At 34.0% G+C, this 22,819-nt stretch overlaps 1 protein-coding gene across 3 annotated transcripts in view; it reads left to right on the top strand.

The window, feature by feature from the left end:
- zbbx (zinc finger, B-box domain containing) overlaps positions 1 to 16,530 on the top strand; it is a 34,723-nt gene extending 18,193 nt beyond the window's left edge. The window contains exons 8-20 of one of the 3 annotated variants that reach the window (XM_088618570.1): positions 7 to 168; positions 1,579 to 1,762; positions 3,781 to 3,901; positions 5,483 to 5,586; positions 6,485 to 6,594; positions 6,822 to 6,883; positions 7,340 to 7,518; positions 7,946 to 8,229; positions 9,232 to 9,394; positions 11,230 to 11,394; positions 13,391 to 13,609; positions 15,389 to 15,476; positions 16,141 to 16,530. In XM_088618570.1, the coding sequence (XP_088474696.1) occupies positions 7 to 168; positions 1,579 to 1,762; positions 3,781 to 3,901; positions 5,483 to 5,586; positions 6,485 to 6,594; positions 6,822 to 6,883; positions 7,340 to 7,518; positions 7,946 to 8,229; positions 9,232 to 9,394; positions 11,230 to 11,394; positions 13,391 to 13,609; positions 15,389 to 15,476; positions 16,141 to 16,222 (1,923 nt within the window). In that variant the 3' untranslated portion in view covers positions 16,223 to 16,530. Of the gene's footprint in view, positions 1 to 6; positions 169 to 1,578; positions 1,763 to 3,780; positions 3,902 to 5,482; positions 5,587 to 6,484; positions 6,595 to 6,821; positions 6,884 to 7,336; positions 7,519 to 7,945; positions 8,230 to 9,231; positions 9,395 to 11,229; positions 11,395 to 13,390; positions 13,610 to 15,388; positions 15,477 to 16,140 lie in introns of all 3 variants that reach the window. The other 2 variants (XM_088618560.1, XM_088618580.1) reach the window with 2 other exon arrangements.
- The last annotated feature ends 6,289 nt before the right edge of the window (positions 16,531 to 22,819 follow it).

Raw genomic sequence — 22,819 nt, 5'->3', positions numbered from 1 at the left:
TAACAGATGGAGATCCAGACTTCCGTCAGCACATTAGATGTTGTTAGTCAGTTTAAGAAACAAATTGATCCTGAAGAATCAGCTGTGAAAACCAAACAGAAGGATGCCGTAATGGGCAAGCAGTCACCTGTAAGAAATCCGTCACCTGAAATTAATAGAAATGCTGAGGTAAGTGAGGTCACTGAAGTAGTAAATAGATAGTGATTTCTCTCAACATTTTGCACATTATTGTGTTTTAGTTTCCAGTGCAGGTTCTGCTTCCTAAATTGGGATTATCCCCAATGTAGCTTTAACTGCAAGCTTTAAAAGGGCAGATTTTTAATGTATTATAAATATGATCATAAAATTAAAAATTCAGACCAAACTGTAATTTTTAAATATAGATGAAAACATTGTTGTATGCCTTTGTATAGCATGTTGTGTAGATTTTACTAGGGAATTTAAAAAGTGCAACATTTTAAGGTAAATTGTGATTTTTTTGCTTTTTCATGTTTAACATGTGCATCTAAGTTTCTCCAATAGTTGCATTTTTCTGCTTTTTCATTTAATTTTAAATTTGTAATTACACAGTCACTGATTCAAAATGTAGCAGATACCCAATTGCTTAGATTAAAATTCATCATTATAACAAGTTATGTTAGGTCAGTGAATACATAAACCAGTATATATTGTCATACTGTATGTTCTGTATTCAAACACTATGCAGATTCCTCCTGAATTTAAAACTTAAATATACTGCTGATTTTAATAATTTAGGTGCTCACAAGCTAGAGGTGGAAATGTCATTTACTATTATCTATAACAAAATGAGGTATAAAATTAAGGCTTAATATTAATGAGTTTGTAGGGGTCTTTCTGCTAATTTGAAGTGCATTACAGAAGTTGGAATTTCCACCAATTTGCATTTGATAATAATGTTAATTTAAAAATAATTACTTCAAAGAGACAATTTGTACAATGACCGGGATGATGGGTGCACCAAGCACCGAATTTCATGGGAATAAATTTGATAATGTTTCAACTTGCATGAACAAACTAATGAATAACTTCAAACTAATCAGTGCCTTGATGTAAAATTTTAGTCAGGCAGTTTGTATAATTATTTCTACACATATTTATACATGTATGAGACACTCATACATTTTCAAGGCATTATGCTAGGAACTTGGCTTTAAAACCACAGTAGCACTACTTTCCCATTGTATCACAATGTGTGTACAGTACATTGCTTGTACTGTACCTCCACACTCGTCATACCAAAGATGGTCATACACTAACCACTACATGAAAATACTCTCCTCTAACCTACGTTGAAATAATTTGTTTTAGATTTTAAGAACTTCATTTGTAATCTTTTATACTTAGCTGTAACTCCAGTGCACCAATGAACTCTTCATTGTACGCCGAGAAAAATAGTTTATGTTGCTCTTTAATGTTTTATTGTTTCTTTTGTTCTAGGACCGACCTATTTTATTACAGTATATACAGTATGTTCATGTACGTGTTTATGTATAGTATGTGTAATATTTTAAATCGACTTCATCAGTACATTCAGTCTTACTACTGCTGCTTTTTAAGATTTTAACCTTAGACCCTGAGGAGGAATTTGAAAATCCTGACACAAGTGATGAGACCCAGTCCTTACTAAGTGGTGCATTTGATGAGGCAGAATCTGCAAACTCCTTTCAGGAAGTACTAATGGAATGGAGAGCTAGTAATGGAAGGAACAATCAGAATTGGAAACCATTGGAATCCGTCCCAGGTACAAGGATTAACCACTATAGACAATAGGTGCAAAGGCTGAGCTTCATTATCAACAATAAAATCTGAATACTTAAAAAAGTAAAAATTGTTTGACTAAAAAAAACGACAAACTATACGGCAAATCATCAGAAACCTCCGCTGTATTTATACAGTACAAAATTTTTTTTAGAAAAAGAGTTTTGGGATATCGATTAAAGTTTTTTTTACCATCATTCTGTTTAATTGATCATAACTGACTCGAGATAACATTAAATTTTGTGATTTTGTTACGTGGGCACTCATTCATGAGAGAGGTGATTGGGCACAGGCGTGGAGATGTTTGAAAACCTGTTAAATGCTAAGCCTTATGTAAAACAAGAAAGAAAAACACAAAAATGAACTAAAAGACCCTGTTTTTTAAGAGGAAAGTACCTTGATAACATCAGTATGTAGGAGATTGGACTTTGTCAGCACACCATTGTTCACCATCTGCACTCTTCTTAACCAGCAGGGTCTAACTTGGCAAGATGTTACAGTCTTGTCAATGTCTGGGAGACCATGAGTAGTAGGCTCTGCATTTATAAAGTCCTGGGACCTCGCTTGTTATTACTCTTCCTGAGAAACATCATCTTATATGATAATATACCAGCAGGACAGCACATGTATGGACAGCTTTCAAAGGTGGTCAAACACTCTAATCACCTAGTGGCGCTATACAGTACATGAGTACTGTACAGTTCCCTCAATTGATCAATCCTCTGGTTGATGATAAATGTCAATCAGTATAATGTGTTCACCTATGTGATGTCTGTTCAATAAAACAGACATAGCAAATTTGCATAGGTCGATAGGTTTCTTCTGATTCACAGTATATTCTCAGTGTACATTTTCTGCAGTGTTCCACTGTTTTGATTAAAGGTGCATAATCTCCCCATAACGCTTAAAGAAGATCATATAATAAAGCTATAATACAGTTTTCATATTTTATGTAAAGAAAGTAGCTAAATCAAAAATGTTTCTTGCCTTCATGGACAGTGACAGTATTGTTTCATTTTGAATTATTAGTATTTCTTTATTGCAGTTCTCCTTTAATGTTCCTTTGATTTATTCTGAAATGAAGCTTTCCTTTTCCTTTGTCATATCCTGGTGATACTGAAATAAAATTTTATATTGTTAATAGCTAATATATAAACTTGGATTAAATGCATGTTATAAAAGTGAATTCCATAAATATTGACTTCAAATCCATTGAAATTTAGTTAAAAAGAAGCTTGTGAATTTTTCTCAGGCTACAGAAATTCTGTTATTGCATCATTTTCTGTTACTCCCACTGTATGGTAAAACTGCTTACTTTTGCAGTGGAGATAAATTTAACACACTTGCATTTTTAGGTAATGACTCCTGTCTTTGGAGAATTTGACTGCACCAAAGTAGAAATGCTTACTTCCAAGAACTTAGTTTAGAAACAGTGCTGTTTCATGTGGAAATCTGCAATTAATGCACATGTAATTTAAAAGAGCAGTTTTTCTTGTAGAAATCAGAACTAGTCTGCAAAAAGTGAAAGGAACGGTTGCTTATATATCATTTTTATTTTTTATTTTTGTTCCATTTTCTTGTGTACGCTATTTTATTATCTCTGCTTTCTGTTGTTTCTCCTTGGATTTTATTTACTGTGCCTACTGCTTCTGTAAATAGCTTTTGAGCAGAAATTCAGAAGGTGATTGTTGGAAAATGTATAGTGAAGGAAATTAGCTTCACTGAGTGTTCTAAAGCCCATTGCAGAAGCATTATACAATTCTTTGCTGAACATAATAGGAGTAAAATTTTCAATCTGCCAGTCGCCATAAAATAAATAGTGCTGTCAGTTTGTCAGTAAAAATGTTTTCAAGCGAGCACTGACATTTGTAATTCTATATTTTAACTTTTCTGTGATGTACAGTATTTGGCCAGATCTTGTTTCACATACTGTAGTTCCATACAGAGTGGTCCAGCTACATTAAACAACTCAAAATTCTAAATTTTTGTCATTGTTTTCAGTGTCAACAGAAGTGTCTGCAGTTCAAGCAGACCTTGTGCAAGAAAGAAAACCAATTGATATTGAGTTTAGGGAACACAGTTTGAGCTATATGGAAAAGCTGTTGTTGAAAAAACACAGACGGTAAGGTCTATAAATATATATATTTCAGTTGTAAATCTTAATTATAATCTTTTGAACCTGTGTAATAAAATTAAGCATTATTTTAAAAGTTGTTCAAACTCCACCATATGGTATGTTTTTAGGAGAGTTAGCATTGGCTCTGTCAAAAGTAACATAGCATTCAATTGCTTATGGTTATCTTCTTATATGTTTTGTTGTGTTCTACCAATGTATAAACATGAAGAAAGCTAATACCATAAAACAACTTTCAGAAACATAATAAGTAAGGAACCTTGTCATTATCCCAGTATTCAGGTCTCTTAATGTAATCTTTGTACATTTTAGGCCTTTTTACATATGTTTTACATGGTATATGATTAACAATTTCCTTTTAATTTCTTTATTCCAATGTAGTAATCCATTTTCCTGTATTGTACACATTTGGAAGCACAGCTTGCTGTAGAAGTAGGGCAGAATAGCTTGAGGCTCTGCTGTTTAAGTGTCTAGCAAAGAGCCTTCGATACGGATGACAAATCCCCAGCACACGACAAAAGGAAGTGTGGTGTTTGCAGTGACAGTGGAAAACCTTCATTTGACAGCAAGAGAAAATCAGCAGTGTAAGACAAGTGCTAATCTTCGGATCTGGCCAGTGCAATATACAAGGCACAAACCTCAGTGTACAAAAAGCCTCAGTAATTGTCCCATAATTTGACCATGACATCTTGCCTGCATGTCAGATCATCCCTTCATATCATAACAAGTCAGAATATATGGAATTGTGAAGTGTTTATTGGAAGCAGTCTGAAAAAAAAGATTAAAATGCACATTTTTTGCTGCCATATTCATAGAAAATGATTTTAGGATTAGATTTTTGCTTTTGCTTTTAATTTTACTTTGCATTTTTTGGTGTTTGTTAAGTTACATAATTGTTTCAGACTATGGGTTTTTGAGTATTTCTTCATGTAATGTTTCTTACATTGAGGATGTGCAACCTTAATTTAATAAGTTAAAATGCAACATGGTATTGAATGCAGAAGAACATGTGGTGTGGAAGATCACCACTTTTGATAGTGTGCCTTAGGGGTTCATTGCACATAACATACTCTGAATTCTAATGTTTAGAAAGTTCAGGATGTTATCTTATTAATAACATCTAGAAAACAGTATTAAAGCATTTTGGACAAAAAATTCTGAAAATACAGACAAACAGTGTATGTATTATTTTACATAAGATAATGTATGAGAAGTACTGTAATTACTGATATTATTTCCTTGCAGTCGTACAGTGCTTTTCACTCTCAAAGATTCAAAAGTGCTTTACATGTAGGGGAAGACATGTAATTCACCACTGCACGTACCTGAGTGAAACATGGAGCCATTATAAATACAGTATACAGTACTGTATGTCCAGATATTTCAAAGTTATCCCAATTCATTCATATATATTCTGACTAAACCCATGGTTCAAGTCTGTTTTAATCTTTCAAATACCTAATATTGAAGTGCCAGATGTCCTCTATCCATCTGGGGTTACAAAAGAAAAAACAAGATAATTAATTTTAGAAGCACTTAAATCAATTCCTACCTTTATTTTCTTTCCAGAACTCCTGTAGAACAATATCAAGCCGTGTCTTCTGTCACTTCATTTCAAAGACCTCCAGTGGATTCAAAGAGATTGATAGATGAAGAAGGTTTAAGTTTGACAGGTTAAATTAATTTTCTTAAAAACAATACAGTACTTAACTGTAGGTCATGTTCTGTTTTGCTCATGTCAAAAGTCTACATCATATTTGAATCAATCTCCCTGCTGAAATGTATTGTTCTTTTTTTGAGGTAAAAGGTGAAAAAAAGTGATTGGAAGAAAACAAAAAGTACCCACAAGTATGCCTTGACCAGACATAATTAAACGTCTTTTGGAGAGGATCCATATTTTGTCTCTCAGAGACTGTATGATAACATTTTGGTCAACCATCAGAAAACTGGGGGACGACCAAACTGTAATTTTTTACATATCGTCACGCATTCCAGTACCTGGCAAATCTTAAAATTATGACATGCAGTTTCAATTAAATTTTATTTGAATGAAAGTGTTGACACACACATGATTATCCTGAAAGCAATTACGGTTTTCAGTATTCATTTTTGTAAACCGGTGCTTTATTTATTTAACATTGCTCTTGGCATTTGACATTTTTTTGCCTCCTTAAATTATACAAAATTACAGACCTGTCAGATTTCTCTACAGAGATGCTTGTGACCACTTGAAGTGGCAAAATCCCTGTCTTTTAAGCCTGTGAATAAACAATAACCACATGTGTTATGGCTTTTGAGTTACTAGTTATGTAATTTATTATCTTTTTTGTAGATGTGGTGTACTTAAACCATGTTCTTAAACCTGAAGTATAGCAACTTAACTCTCAGCACAAATTGATAGAGTAAACAAAAATGTTTTCTTGACCTTCATTGCTCATTGCTTTGGTCATATTGTAAGTGGACATATTTTAAAAGCAGTCTAACTTCACCCTTTACATCATAGCCCTTAGTCCATAGGGTTTGATTACACTGAGGTTTTCTGTCTTTAAAATATTTTCTGTCATTTTGCAGCTGAAGAGCTGGAGATACACAGATACTGTGTTTCGCTTTTTACAGAAAAAAAGATAGATCAATATATTCAGCGTACAGAATCACGCTTAAGTGTGCTGGAGTTAGATGAGGTAAGTACATTTCTAACTGCTCCCATGTGATGTAAGACATCAGTGTGTACAAATCCCTTTACGTAGTTTTCATACATAATAAAGATGACATCCCAATCAATGCTTCTAAGACAATTTGAAAATGAATAGAAGTACTTTTGATACAAGAGAGAACTATGTACATCAAAATTATAGCTATGTGACAAATGATAGGCTATTGGGACACATGTTTTATGTTCATGTTTCAGGTTCTTGAAGACCATTTGGAGAAAAGAACCTATTGTGTAGTGCAAGAAGAGGATTCCAAAGAGTAAGATAACTTTCAATAACAGTGCATTTACTGTATACTCAAGGGTAAAGGAATAAAAAAAGATTTTCTTTGGTGTGTGGTGTTTAATAATATTAACAGACTCAACAGGCAGAATTTAGAGTGAAACCACTTTAATGTGAAACCACTTCAAGCTTATCAGCAGGCTTCAAACATTTATTTTCATTTTGTAGTGAAATACATGACTCGTGTAAAAACAAAATAACTGCAGGTATTGATGATAAGTGTGTTAGAGTTGATGGATGAATGTCTGTACAGACTTGTTTTTACATAGATTAAAAAACACGTTTTTAATCAACAGAATTGGGCTGCATGTACAGTAAATATTTAGTTTTTAAATCTAAGGAAAGACTACAATAGTTTAGATTCAAATATGTTTCTTGGTTGGAGTAACATGTCACAAAGCGTCACTTGGTATATTATTTGTTCCCCAAGAAGAAAGGAAGCTGAAAGGACTGGGGGGGGCTCACCACAATTGCATGGCTTATTGGAAACTGAAGAACTGACAGGAAACAAAGAGATTAAACAGTTGAAGAAGCTTGAAATGTGTACTCCATCCTTGCAAAGAACACCTCTGTCTTCAGGTGATAGGACAAGTCCCTCACCAGGAAATGCAGGTATTTAGAAAACCTTACAACTATCCGGAAGCGTTTTAGGTTGACAAAAGCAGTTATGTAAATTGGCAATTTCCACACAGTGTAAAGGTATCAGACAACCTATTGTGGCAATAAAGCCTAATTGTGCACTGCCATTGACCATATTCATGTATAAAGTAAATGGCTTTATTGATTATCTTATATCTTATAGAGAAATATACTTTCATGTTACATTATCAAAAAGCTGAAGACTATTTAACCATTATTAATGTCTTAGTGACAGGCGTAATCAAAACTCTTGTCTCGATGCTTAGCTAAATGTTATATAAACTGGATTTGCATTAATAATAGCTTGTGTAAACCCTTCCAAAATATATTTTTAACACTTTAAGAAGGCAAGAGCATGAATAGGTCATGTAATAAATCTAATTTATGTTTTTTCATGTAGCTTCTGTTAAAACATCAAGACAAACTCCTCTGAAGGATTCTTCTGAAATGGAAAGAAGGGCTCATGAATATCCACAGAAACCAAAACAAAGACAGAGACAAAGAACAGAAAAGCAAACTGAAAGTTCACCTGTGAATTCTCATACTTGTACTCAGACAGCATCACTTTTGTTAGACATGCATTTTGAAGATTCACCATCCACTTCAGAGAATGGATCCAACCCAAATCACTGGCTTGAGAGTAGCAGTCCTACAGACCTGGGCCTTACATTACAACCATCTAAGGTAAAATATTCGTAAAATATTCAGGTAATTGAATATAATGTTGAACTAGTGCTGCACAAAAGATAAAAATGAAAGGTTAATTTCCCTTCTACAGACTGTAGCCTCTGTCAGATTGCAAAATGGTTTAAAGATATACTAATTATTCTAGTAATTTGTGTTCAAAGGGCTTTAATGGCCACTTAGATGCACACATGGGGTTTATGAAACAATTGGCTAAACATTTTTTAAAAAGTATAATTGCATTAAAGCAGGACAAAAGCGTGTGTCTGGGTCAAACTTCACATACTGTACTTCTAATTGCACTTATGGCAATGTCAGCTTGTTAGATGAGTGAGAAAGTCAGTCAGTAGTGAACAATAAGCTATTCAGAACCATGGAATATCATTTCACAGGTTTTTAATGATGCAAAAAATGATTAATTAGAGATAATTCTTCTTTAAATAATTTAATTTTATATCTTGTTACTTGCTGCAGTGCAGACTACTTTGAAATCCCAAGGCATTTAAGAATGTAATTTCAAAGTAACACTTGTTGTTAGTTTTAATGATACAATTCTTGCAGGGGAAGGGGAAAAAAGTAACATTTATTAAATGTGTAAAATTACATTTTTGATCACAGACAGTTGTCATCTTAGGCTTGTACTACATCTAAGAAATTATATTCCTTTGGCAAAAAAATAATAATTATTCCCCATTTTCATACTACCTCCAGAACACAGGTATTTAGATGTTAAAAAATTAAACATATTCTGCTTCTTTGAAATGTAATAAAAGTTATCTTTTATTTCCTCTCACAGCTACTTCAAAATGATTTATTAAATTATTAAATATATTAAATATTATTAAATATGTCAACTAGCATATGTGAATGGTCTGGTCTGATGTTTTCCATTTTTTTTTCAGAGGCTACAGCATGAGCTCAATTTTAAAAAAAGCAATGCAGGGTGACCAGCTCAGCTCCAGTATACATGACCTACTAATGCATTTTCAATTTTCCCGGTAGGCACTGCACAGTCTTGCTCAAAGAACAGTGATGAAAGGAGACCAGTATTGTGGCTTGAATGGGTTTCTTACTTTAGGCCTGGAACCTGAAAGTATTTGTCCTGATCCTTTTCCTCCTCAAACTTCACTGGAAACTGGTAGAAATGAGGAATGCCTGCGTGCAGGTTAGTTTAAATGGTTTAAAAAATGTAGCATTTTTGTAAGGATGCAATATAAAAGTGATGTTACTGAAGTTAAAGAAAAGGCACCTGTGAAACAAAATTATTTTAAACTCAAACAAAAATACTTTATATTGACTTTTTGATCATAGTGACTTTTTAAAATGTCACAAAAGCTAGTACAATTTTTCCCATTGTTAGATCTCATTCACAATCAGTACTTGCTATGGAGGATGAAGTACTTCTTGGAAGGAAATCTTAAGTTTAAATGGAGCTAAAATTAACTGCATAAACCTGAAATTGTTGTATTTTAATTATTTGAAGACAGTAGGGAAAATATTTGTACGGCATAAAAACAAAAAGGAATAATGAAAGAAAAAGCGTAATGTGTTCTGTAGAATATCCAGGTCTAGGGAATGGAATTATTCTGAAGGAACCTTTTGTTTACAAACCCATTCTGATTTTGTTTTAAAATCCCTGGTTGTACCAAAATCTTTATGTTTTTAATTTTTACCTCAGAGCATACAGTCAACATGAACAGATGCAAGTGTAAATATTATGTGACTAGAAGTTTAAACACACTATCAAGAATGTCTGAAGGACACTGCAGTGCTGTTGTTTTTAGATAAATAATTAAGTTGAGGGCCAAACTGCATACCCAGACGACTATATTTTATATTGTAATGAATTAATGTATTAATCTGTATACTCCTAAATGGTGGTTCTTATTGCAGGTTGTTATTGCGATATAGATAATAGTATATATGACTTACAATCACTTTTCTAAGTAATGACCTTGAAGGTTTTCAGATAACTACAAAATGCAGTATCTTACATCTATATCTTACATCTCAGATAATTAAATACAAGTGTTGATACTGGGTTGTGTGTTTGCTTATCTTAGGGTTTGAATAGACTCACAATGCTTCAATGCTTGATCCCACAGTATAAAAAGCAAGGATTCTGCAAGTCAGAAAAGAACTATTGATTTATTTTCTTTTGATAGTTATTTTTTTCTTTCTTTTTTAAAGAAAGAAAAAAATATTCTACTTAGTTTCAAATGATTGTTAGAATGGTCTTAACTGTGTAAAGTTTAAATTACAACATGTCAGCTTGCAGAAGTCGATAAGGCCAGGGATATAGTTTTTTTTAAATAAATATTTGCCTGTTTATATCCAGTTAGTATAATAATATGTTGAAGTAACATAACACGTCTATTGTGTAAAATCAATGCCTGTTGACTGCATCATGAAGTTTTAATTCCTTGTAGCTTACGACAATGTGAGCCTTCTATAGTATATTAGTTACTGAAAACACCCAGTGTTGTATTGATAAAAACAGGATTGTGTAATAGTATAAATATTTTATAGGGGAATGAGACACAAACTAAAGAGGAGCCATCAGATTATGGAGGATCATATACAGTATATGTATACTGTATATATCCACTGAAAAATGTTCTGCTGTCTTTAGAATAACTATAGGACTCTGTTTAGTGATATGACATATTCAGACCTGGCATGCTTCAGGAGCAATTAAACTAGGATATCAATTCAATTAAATGTAAAATCTGGGCTAGTATGTGGTAGCTGAGCTAAATGACTATCGGCTTTAAAATGTGAGGAAAAAAAATCATTTTATTACTTGATATGACACACATGACTGATCTCAAATTCCTCATTTCCATTTTCATTTCCATATTATTTTCAGATAGCTTACATGTTCCTAAAAGGGCAATGTAGTCGGAGAGAGGGTGAATGAGCAGAGCATAGATCATGTGCAATTAAATTACCTGGGAAAAAAAACAAACGGGTCTCAACAGGTATGTGTGTGTTTAACAGTTGGAAAAGAGGACTGGAGACCTAGCAGCAGTTTTACAGAACAAGCCGATGAGTCAGTTGTCAGCAGTGTAATTGGCAGTGTTTGGAGCAGACCATTAAGCAGTCCTCAGCAACTGATCTATGCTGCTAGAACAGACTCATCTACACAACGACAGCAATTGCTAGGTAGGAAATTAAACATTCTTATCACACTTTTTCCTTTCTTTATATTCTGTGTTGCTTGCTGTGTCTCACGCAACTGTTCGCTATGTTGAACGCTTTCAGTCTGTTAAACTCATCTCGTTCTCTCATTATTCATTATAATTTTTGAAAATCAGTGTCACCTGCTGCTTTGCAAATATTAATAACAGCTTCAGCTTAGGCAGCAAATGAATTTCACTGGAATGCACCCTTTAATTTAAAATTAAATTCTCATTTTACATTTTTAACTTAACCTTTGTTCAATGGGGTTATTTTATTACTATTGAGCTCAGTAGGAAAGTATGAAAGTACACTATAATTTTTGATGAGTCAGGATTAATGAGGGAGTGTGCATTTTATTTACCTTATTAATTCCTTCCCCATAGTGGGTCTATAAATACAGTGTTACATTTTTCATATATACTGAAATGAAACCTTTCTCAGAACTGTGGCTGGAGTTCTTGTGCTCCTAGTATGAACTGCTGCATTGAAGACTCACCATCATATTCGCAGTTGGTTAATAATAATGAACAATGTGAAGTTCATTAGAATAATGACAGTATTGGATATCCAACCAGTATATATTTTGGAGCTATTGAGAGGGTCACTGCTTGTGTGGCAAACCCATCTGCCTCCCTGACAGCTAACCCTGGAGGTGCTCAACCAGCTGTGCACTGATGCGTGGGTCCTGTTGGCAGTCAGGTAATGGCTTGGGTATGCGTCTCAACCTGTGCTTGCAATAAGCTTCTTTAGTAGTCGAGCAAATAAGGAATCCCCTATATATTTGAATACAAATATGGCAGGTGATTAATGTATTAAAACAGCTGATTTATATAGTATGATGACTGATATACAGTAAGTAATTGATGTACTATATTTAGTGTATGAGTAAAGCTGTTGATTAGACACATAATGTTTGTAGAGCTGTAAGGTACTGCTGTTAAAGAAAAATTAACTACTGTAAATAACTAAATACTAGAAACTTAACTACTGGTTTCTTGGTGAAATGGAACAATTATTGATTCTTCCCAAATAAAACCACATTTTATAATTTAAGAATTTACTTAATAATAAGAATTACTACCTAATACAATTTTAGTATACAGTTGCAGATCTTTATGAGACACCTAATTCACTGTTGATAGAGTTTTTCATATTCCTAAGGCCACAAAGACATTAATATTTAAGAACTAAAGAGCCCTTTTTTATAAATAAGGCAGCTATTCATTTAAATCTGGGGCTACTGGAACTCAGATGTATAGTAGCTGTTCCTCAAACTAATTTAGTATGCAATTGTGATTTAAATAGATCCCTTGGCAATGATTCTTCTATTAAAAAATAATACATTATATAATGCAGGACCCTTTCCAAGGTAAGTCTGTTCTTCTGCAGATCACTCAAAGGCTTGTAAAAATAATCCGTTCATTCTGTGACAGGTCTAATTTCTTTCATCACAAATCAAATTTTGGGCTTACTTCAAGTGCCTGAACTGTGAAAATAAAACAGGTTCAGTCAAAATTAATAATCTCTATTAGATTTTAAAAAATTGTTAACATTTTTAATACAGCCGGTATGGAAGTTATTAGGAATTAGAAAAGGAATATTTAAATTGCAAAGAAAATTAATGTTTAATATTTTGTAGGACTTTTCTGCTCTAGTTACTGCTAAAGCCCTTGGGAATATAATGTTTATTAGCCATGGTATAAATAGCTGTGTTTTCATGTTATTTGTTTTCTAAACAATGCTCAGAATTGGTAATTTTTTTATTTATTTTCTATGAAGGTATGTCGTTTTGTGATATACTGTAAAATGACTAAAAATACGGGGAATTAGCCGAATTTTCCCCATATTCTGAAACCGCAAAACAGAATAAATGCCCCAGTTGTGCCATTTTAACAACCTTAATGAGGTTTAAAGGAATGTCAAATAAGTCTTAACATGTGCTGAACTGTCTCTGCATGCCTGCCATTCTGAACTCCAGTGGAAAATGAGAAACTGTTGTCAACTGCGAAGAAAGAATCTAAGTCTTCTAGATCAGCTGGTGCAGCTACACGGCCACTTTCCAGAGCTGCAGTTGAAATTTCGGAAATCGAATCCATTGATTGTACAGAGAATGACGATCCATACCTAGAAGATGAAGCTGCTAAGTATGCACTGGCAAGCTTGGAAGAAGAATTCAAAATGCTTGTTAATGACAAAGGTAATTCTATTACAGATTGTAAATTTAAGAGGAATAAGGAGGATTAATACTTTGTTTTATTTCTTCATAGAACACATAAAAATCCACAACTAGTTGACATAGGCAGTGGAACTGTTGTAAGACTTGTGATCATAGCAACTCCAAAATGCAATGCAAGGTACAATAGGGTCTCAAGATCTCAAGATTGCTTATTTGCAATTCTGTCTGGCCAATTCCTTGGAAGGAAGAAGAGCAGAGTGGGATTAAAACAAAGTTGTTAACAGCAGCTTTTAAATAAGCGGTGCAACAGAATTAAATCATGAGACAAATCTAGCCAGTGAGTTAGCCTCTCCCTGCTGCATTCCCAAGAACCCGCACATTTTGTTTTTATATGTATCAAACGCTAGCAAAAAGTTGTAGAGAAAGAGAAAACCTATTATTTCTTATTTTCTCAAAACCTTTAGGGTTCATGATAAAGTAACGTAAGTAAGAGCACCCACTCTAGTGAACACACGAAGCAAGACGTGGTGAACTGCATCACACATCTCTCTCAGGCTACTCCGTAGGCTCTGTGCTCGCTCTCACCCACACTAGTTAGTGGAATGTGATGCATACACACATTATGAAACAAGTCTTATGACACCTTTCCCTTCACTCTCTACATGTGGCGGAGGTTTAGAAATTTTTCTTCGTATCACTTCCTCATAGTTTCGAAAGTTGGCTTTCGTTATTTGAAATGCAGGTAACAAATCATAGGATCGAATTTCCATAAAAAGAACATTGTAAAAAGAGGTGTGGGTGTATGTCATTATTAATGCATGTACAGTATCATTTTAGAACATTAAAGTACGGGGATTTTCAATAGTGTTTAAATGTCTTAGGTATCATTTTGATTTGCATTAATTAAATCGCCTAATAAATGAGAAAGTTGATTGGATACAAGTGATGAGGTGATTTAGCCTTTTGAAAATCAAGATATCCCACTTATCAAAAGAACAATTCCCTTTGCTTTGGAAAAGCACATTAGGTGGACTCTCCAGCAGTGGACCTTGTATAACAATGATTTTCTTTCTAAATGTGTCAGCTACTGTATGCCTTGCTCACCTGACCTAAGCCCCATTGAAATTTTGTTTTATCACTGGTCAATATTTCTTTTTAATGCTAATTAATGTTTCACTATTAGTGGTAAATTTTCCATGATGTATTCCTGAGACAGGAATACATCATGTTTTTTAGGTAAACTTCAGTAGAACAATCTTCTTTAGGGAGAAACTATCTAACAAAGAACTCTTGTCCATTTATAGCCCCCTGAATGTATTATGTTAAAATATACTTAAATATAAGTGAAGTTATTTCTAAAAGCAAATGTGCACTGAATTAACTTTTATGGACATAGTTGTTCTTTGTACTATGGTTTAAGACCAAATGCTTTCCTCAGGGAAGCTTGTGTGATATTTTTAAATAAAAGGTTAATTGTGCTTATTGGCAGTTTATATCTTCCTCTGGAGTATGTGAATAATTTTCTGGGATGGTTGAAGATTCAGTACAGACTAATGAAATTTCATTTTTAAAGTCTTGTTTTTAGGCTGTCAGATACTGATCATTCTTAAGAGCAAAGTCAAAACTGGCAATCACTGTGCAATTTCAAAAAACATCAATGAATCAGATTATGAATTCATGATGACTTTTTGACGGTATTTAGAATCTTTTAAAGCCCACAAAATCTTTTTTTTTTACTTTGAGGTAAACTATTTTTGTTATCAATGTGAATAAAATTCTTCTTTGTTTTAATATATTTAGATGTGATAAAATCACTGCATGATCCACATGTCTATCAGAGTCAAAATGGATTAAGATCACAGAACCATATGAGGACCTTTTCTACAAAGTAGGTATTTTGTAGAGATTAAAATAGTCTTTTAATTTATTTCTCATAAATATTTGCTTGATAACGTGAGTTTTTGTTTCCTTAATTGATGATTTGATAATAATTACGCTTATTTAAATTACCTAAAATATTTTAGATAGTTGAGATTTTGTAATCTGTAGATTGCAAGATTGCTAAAATTTTTAGGTTCACTGTTATCAAAATCCAACTGTCTTATTCTGCAGATTCTTTTTCATTTCATATTAAATTTGTCATTTTATCCAACTTGCTGATTTGAGAGCTATTTGCGAAACACTAGAGAGGATAAAATGTTCATTAATCTAATAAGTAGGTCAATGAAGCAAGAAAGAGCAAAGTTAAGAGTGAAGACCAGAGCAGACGGTTGCCCCTGAGGACCTGAGTTTATTATCCTGCTTTAGCAAATAGGGGTGAAGTAGTCCCTGCAACCTTGGAAACAGCAATATTTAAAGTAAACATTCAAAAAGTCTACAAATACTGTTGCCAACTATGAAAAAGAATAACAGTTCTCATGCTGTAATATAGAAATATTTATACATGCTTAGCTGTGTTCATGTTTTATTCAGGAGTGCCTGTAAGTCTTTGCCTTCTTTTTAAGTTGTTCCAGTAATGTTGCTAAAACTCTGCTTGTGCTTTCATCTTTTAGAAGCTGGGATGTTGAAGGTCACACAGATGATGAAGATGAGGAGATTTTAAGAGACAAACAGAATGTTATGTCATTAATATGACTGTAAATGGGAATTGGAGAACAACCAATAGATACACGTATCTGTCTGACACTTTCTTCATCTTGAGAGCCAGATCAATTTGTTCCCCCAGATAAGCAAAACCAAGGTGTGGTATGAAAAAAGCATGCCATTTGCAATCACTACTGTATTATTATAACTCTGTGTATCAAGTTGCTTATCCCATGTTTGTAAGAAGCTTACAAGCTGCAGTTGTACTCCTGTTGCAGAACTTTGCAAGCTTTAAATTGTTAATGTCATTTTGGTATATATTTGAAAATAAATGTTTGGATGACGTTACCAGTAAGTAATTAATGTATTCTTGTTTCTTCATTTAAGAATGTTCTTAACATATATTTGGTTGATTGGGAAACTGTTTGCCTCAAATTAAGTATGTATTGATCATTGACACCGTGAATACACATTTAGTTACACCGACCATAAATCTAATTGAGGAAAAGATGTAATATGTTCAAAATACCTAAAAAAATGTAACATTAAAAATTGAGCGTAAGAATGTTAATCTTATTTTAAAAAAAGTTTATTTTCAGATGTTTGAAAGGCCTTAGCAATTTAAAGAAGTTGGCATGTGTATTGTTCAGCCAACATGAAAATGAAATGAAATGGCAGGATCATTTGATTTAGAGAGTTCCTTGTACTTTACTGTATTTAATTGACATGAATGTATACAATTTTGTTTGGTCCAACAAATGGATTTTCTTCCACAGGCCATTGACTTTCTAATAGAATATTATCACTAAATTGACTTCAGCCCCCAAATAATGTTTGTCGTTTTGATATCTTGCGTCAAAAGGAATGCAGGCATGTAAGATCAATTAATTTGTCTTTACTATAATTCATTGTTGGCCCACATTGATTACTTTGCCAAGAAAACAACCACATTAAACTTCACAGAAATTTAATGTGTTGGTATGCCATGCATGTTTGCCTGCACAATTAAGACCTACCTACAGTACTTCTCTGTTAAATAAATGTAAAGTACTTGGTGTCTGACCAAATTTCACGAATTGTTAATTTCTTTTTCCAACAACTGTTAGAAGGCAGTTGGGACACAGTGGAGAATGAGGCCCTACACTCTCTTAGAAAGCAAAATTAAAAAAAAAACATTTAATTGGGTCATTGTACTGCATCCCTTCATGAAATAATGCATGTCCCAATGAGTCCAACATTTTCTTTTCAGTATACTGTACAATGAGCTGCAGACTTTCTGATCCTTAAGTAAGAATCAGGTAGGTGTAGATTATATGGTAGCCTTCTTGTTCTAACGATGCATGGTATTTTTCTTTATCTAGTTCTTTGGAGAAAATCAATAACAAGGCATGATGACTGCAAACATCATTTAATTAAAAGGACATTTTTTCTCCACAGTCTTCATTCAGGAAAATATCCCAGAATCAAATGGTCAATTTCTGAATCTTTTAAGCACCAGTAAAGTTTGTTTATCCTATTAATAGAGCTTTGAGCTTTAAAGTAATGTGTATAAAATTAAATTAACAAATCCACTGAGCCCAACATTACACATTCTATTTTGTCTGAAAGGCACAGTCTGTGCAGTGTTCTTTATAAAACAAACAGGATTAAAACCCACAGGTCAGGGCAAGATGGGACTTGCTTTTTTCATACTTGCTTTATAATACCAAGCTTGAATTGAGGCAGTTTTTGCTCTTGAACATATAGTTGTTCTTCTTTGTATTGTTCCCTATATAATGTGATCACTACTACATGATCCTTGTATTTAAATATTTGTGAATTGGTTACTTTCAAGTTTAGATTTCAGGTATGATTATGCAATGGATCTTGAATATGTAATTCTTCCTTTATTTGAAAATTTGGAGACCTCAATGTATTTATTAAAACTATAATCAAAAGCACTTTGTGCATAACATGGGCCTGTAAATGTATTGACTTGTCAAGTAAGCGACAGTACACCAGCAAAAAAAAAAAAAACAGTAAGTAAAATAAAACAATTGTTAAAAAATGTCTTAACACAATCACTGGGCTCATGTTGCTATGGATAGAGAACACAAACAACCAGCACAGTACTGAACAATGACCCGATTGGATGATTTTGTGCTAAACCGTTTTTCACACTTCAGGTCTTTTTGAAAGCCAGCTCTGAGCTTATCCCTCACCCCTGGGATCAAGGATTTTATCATTTTTTAAAGGTCCATGTGCATTAGTCAAAACGTTCTAAAGCACTTGTGGATCAAGTACTTACAGTTCTTAATTATTAGTGGTTAATTAGTTCAGTGGTGATGACATATAACCTAACTGAACCTTAGCCGATAAGTTTCTGATATCCAGAACTGAAGATTCATTTGAGTCATAACATCAATGCTTAATCAGACTAAAACTGCCTCTCATACTGATTAGTAGCCTCAGGTCACTTTTGCTAGATTAACAGGAAGATGCAAGTGCAAGTTAATTATTTACAATGTTAAATAAAACCAAGTTTTCATGGGTGAAAGTAAAGATTTTTTTTCTTCCAAGCCAAAACCCTAAAATGATCGAAATCCTACCAAGCCAGCAATGATTTTAAAATCGATGTGAAAATAGAAGACCCTTTCAAGTTTCAGCAGCACTTTGCCTTGGGCACCAGTGAGTAGGATTTACCTTGTACCTTGGAAATTAATGAAAAGACTAACCTAAAATTGCCACTTTATCACCGTATCAGAAACCTTTCCTATTTTGTCAAATTGGTTGCCTCCCTGTGTAAGTTGTTGTCCCCTGAGTTTTATCCTAGATGGGCTTAATATGGCTGTTTTCTGATCTTCCTTCTCGACAGAAAAGCTGTTTTACAGGTTGTCTCAGCTGGGCCTCTCTTGATGCTGCATTTTCTTGATGATCATTCTCTGATTTAGAAATGTGGAAAGCGTGTGTTGGTTTCAATTAGTCTAAAAGTGACTGTTTACACTTTAAAAAATTTTTCTGAGACCATCGGAAGGAACATATTTTCCTTACTTCTAATGATCGGCATTAGAAAAGGAAAGTTTTTTTGCTTTACAAGTGAAAATAAAACCAGTCAAAAAGAGATCAATATTAACAGTAGAACTTTTACAGATGTTAAATAATAACATTAGAATTGAAACTATGCATATTCACTGTAATTAATTTGTTACTTGTATATTTGTAATTATGGTGATACTGTGATATGGCTGATGCACAGAGTTGTAAAACTATTGAGGCATCATATGAAAATGTAAAACGTCAATAGCATTTGTTTTTATAGTACTGAAAACCAAATGTGGGGACCCAGTAGGCATGTAGAGACTGATGAAGTACTCCAAATATTAATAAAAACAATTAAGAGGAAAAACACATTAAGATACACTTCATGAGTTGGAAAATCAGACTGTTTTCAGTACTAACTAAAGTATGTAATTATCATTGTAAGTGTATGATCCCAAAATTGAATTTCCAGAACCATATTAGTTTTAATTTAAAAATACTGTCACACAAGGTCTCCAATTGCAACTAAAAAATAATAAAAAAAACATTTCCAAATGTCAAATCAGAATATTATTAACTGCCTTCAGGCATACATGTCAGTTTAATTATACGTTATTAAAAGACTGATATTTAATAAATGTGATGTTAAAAATAGAGTTTATTTGATTGTCGTATATATAAAACCGCTTCTCCAAGCACACAATCAATAGAAAGTGATGAATGTATAATAATCCTTTACAATTCAGAATGTGTGCTTTGTGTAGCTGCTTATTCTTCAGCTGTGGCTGCCTCCTCAGATGCATTTCGGATAGAGGTAAACAGTAGCAGCAGATTTGTATCTCGAAAGTGTTATTAAGCAATTCTTTATCAACTGGCGTAGATTGCAGAGCTGGTCAGCATTTTGACTTGGCAGGGAAAGCAGGAATCCTCGATGTTCTTTCATTGTAATTATTTGAACTTGTCCTGGACACCAAGCATTTGCAATCTCCATACCCACCAACAAAGCGCTTGGATAGGAAACCTCACAAACATAGCTGTTCCATGCAGATAACGCTCTGCTGTTCCTGTCCAATACAGCACAATCCATTTCTATCCCTTGCAATTCACTGGATCTGATCCTGAAGTCTCAGGTTAGAGATTTAATTACAATACACCAGTACTGTAAGAGGCTTGCCTTTGCAGCTGTTGCATTACCCCCCAATCTAAGCTACTCTGTTTTAAGTTGCTTATACCAGTGAACTGATTTACTCTGCCCGCCTTTTTAAAGTTGCTTATTGATACAGTTACTGTTCGACAGCCTCCTTCTGTAAATATGCAGTGATATACAGAATATTGCACTGTATGTGAAGCCTCATTTACTAAAGAGGTGAAGCAATTGCATTCACTGTGGCAGTGAAAGTGAGTACAATAATTTTGTTACAAGCTCTTTTCATACTGTATACTGTGTATTATATACATTTCTAGGCAGGAGTATAGGGGCTTTTTTTATCATAGTTGACATTACCAGTACAGACTCATAGGGAAACCCCTGCTGGGGTCACTTGTTTACCCAGCATATTCTTGACTGTTCTTATTTACGTCATACTTTGAGCTATTTCAATCTAATATATGATTAAGTGGTCTCTGATGCACACACTCCCCCCTATCTGGTTATCCACCCATCTTCTAACTGCTTTATCCAATAAAGGGCTGTGGGGGACCACAGCCTGTTCTGACCAGCAATGGGAGCAAGGCAGGATATGCCCTGGATGGGACACCAGTCCATTGCAGGGCACACACAGACAGAGACACAGACACGCTCACACCAGAAGCTAATTAATGTACCAGTATGTCTTTGGACTGTGGGATGAAACTGGAGCATCCAGAGGAAACTCCATGCAAACATGTGGAGAACATACAGACTCCGCACATATAGTGCACCAGGAAATACACCCAGTACCCCAGAGCTGTGAGGCAGCAATCCTAACCACTCTGTCACTATGCGTCTTTAATCTGGTTATTGTTTGCATTAATCCTATTCTTTGGATTAACGTGTGAATATATTTCTTCCTTCTCTGAAATACAATGCTTGATTCCATAACATAATCAACAAAATTTCTGGGATGGAAAAGGAAGACGTAAAAAGACCAACAAGGAAGGACAATATTTCTTTTATTTGTGCTGTTAAAAGCGAATTGCGCCTGTGGGCTCATACCTACACTACACTGCACTCAAATGGGTATGTGATACTTCAGGGTAAAATGAAACATTAACAGAAAAGTCAAATCAGTGTTTATTGTCTCCCAGGACTCTATAAGGCTGCAAATGAAAGCGATCTTTCAGTTTTACAATGCCTTGCTATCCCACACTTAAATCTAGGTACTGTACGTAATTATTCAAGCAGTACTGATTATTTAAAAAGCCCCTAAAGACTCTCCTGCCAGTAAAGGAGCATTTCAGGAGATTTGGATTATGAAAGAACATGACAGAATGATAACAAGCACCAAAAAATATTGAGAGCCTTATGTTGAGACAGCTCTCAAAATTACCCTAGGAAGGACAATATTGGTATTTAAATTAGAATTCCCTCATTCATAAATGTATTTTGCTGATTTGTTAATGGAAGGTCTATGACAACATTTGACACTTCATGAAGACTTTATTATTCAATACCTCCTATTGCACCTAAAGCTTCTACTGTGTATCAGATTATGCAAGTTGAAGCACCAGTATATGGGAAGTATATGTGACAATTAAATGTAATTAATAAATCGGATGTGGCAATACTGATTCCGTCTTGAGCTTGGCATGGGCTGGTTTCTTTTGCTTCTGTAGATCAGCAGATAATTTATATTTTTGTTATTCTAGCTGTGCATTTTCTTTACATGCAAGGATATGCAAAAAAAAAAGATAACACTTTCGATATTTCAAACAACTGACAAAGCTGTGAAAGCTACACTGATTCTGAATAAAATAAAGGGCAATACAAATATTAAAGAATGGATATATCTACAGGTTGCGTTCTGCCTCAGTGGAACTAACAGTAACAGAAAAACGCTCCTTGCTGTGACATGTTGTACTAGCTCACCCCTTGAGTCTTTGCTTCAGCCTGAGTATGAAACAAATACAAAAAACACACACTGACAGCAGATGTTAATGCAGTGGCCAGAGTTCTCCAAACCACACACTGACTTCAACGTATGCACGAGATGTAGAAGAGGAGGAAATAAGCCTACGTGGTTTCAGAAAATCTGCGACATTTCTGTGACTTTCCATGAGAACATGTTTGTTCTCTTCCATGACCGACTATATTAGAAGAAAAGCCTAAGAGCCAATTTGCCTGTAGGAGATAAAAAACTGTTACATTTTTTTTTCACATTGTCATCACAATTTGTTTCTTAATTAGATTTGGGTGGCCCATAGATCTGGCAGTGAGAGAAATGAATTTTTCTGTAGGTGATAAATTATGTTTATGTGCAAAATACAAAGCATCAGCTCCTGGCAAGAGATTGATAAACTGATCTAGCTGCTTGGTAGTTTTCAAGGTCTGCTTTGCATTGCGCTTATTACACAAACACAATTTATCACACACCAGACACATTGCACACCTCTCCTGCTGATGGCCACAATGGATTTTTAAATGGGAGGAAA

Source organism: Lepisosteus platostomus, chromosome 2 (assembly GCF_059453375.1).
Source record: "Lepisosteus platostomus isolate fLepPlt1 chromosome 2, fLepPlt1.hap1, whole genome shotgun sequence".
In the NCBI taxonomy this organism is placed as follows: Eukaryota; Metazoa; Chordata; class Actinopteri; order Semionotiformes; family Lepisosteidae; genus Lepisosteus; species Lepisosteus platostomus.
Note: the sequence above shows the minus strand (reverse complement) of the source record. Positions and strands in the feature narration are given on the sequence as shown.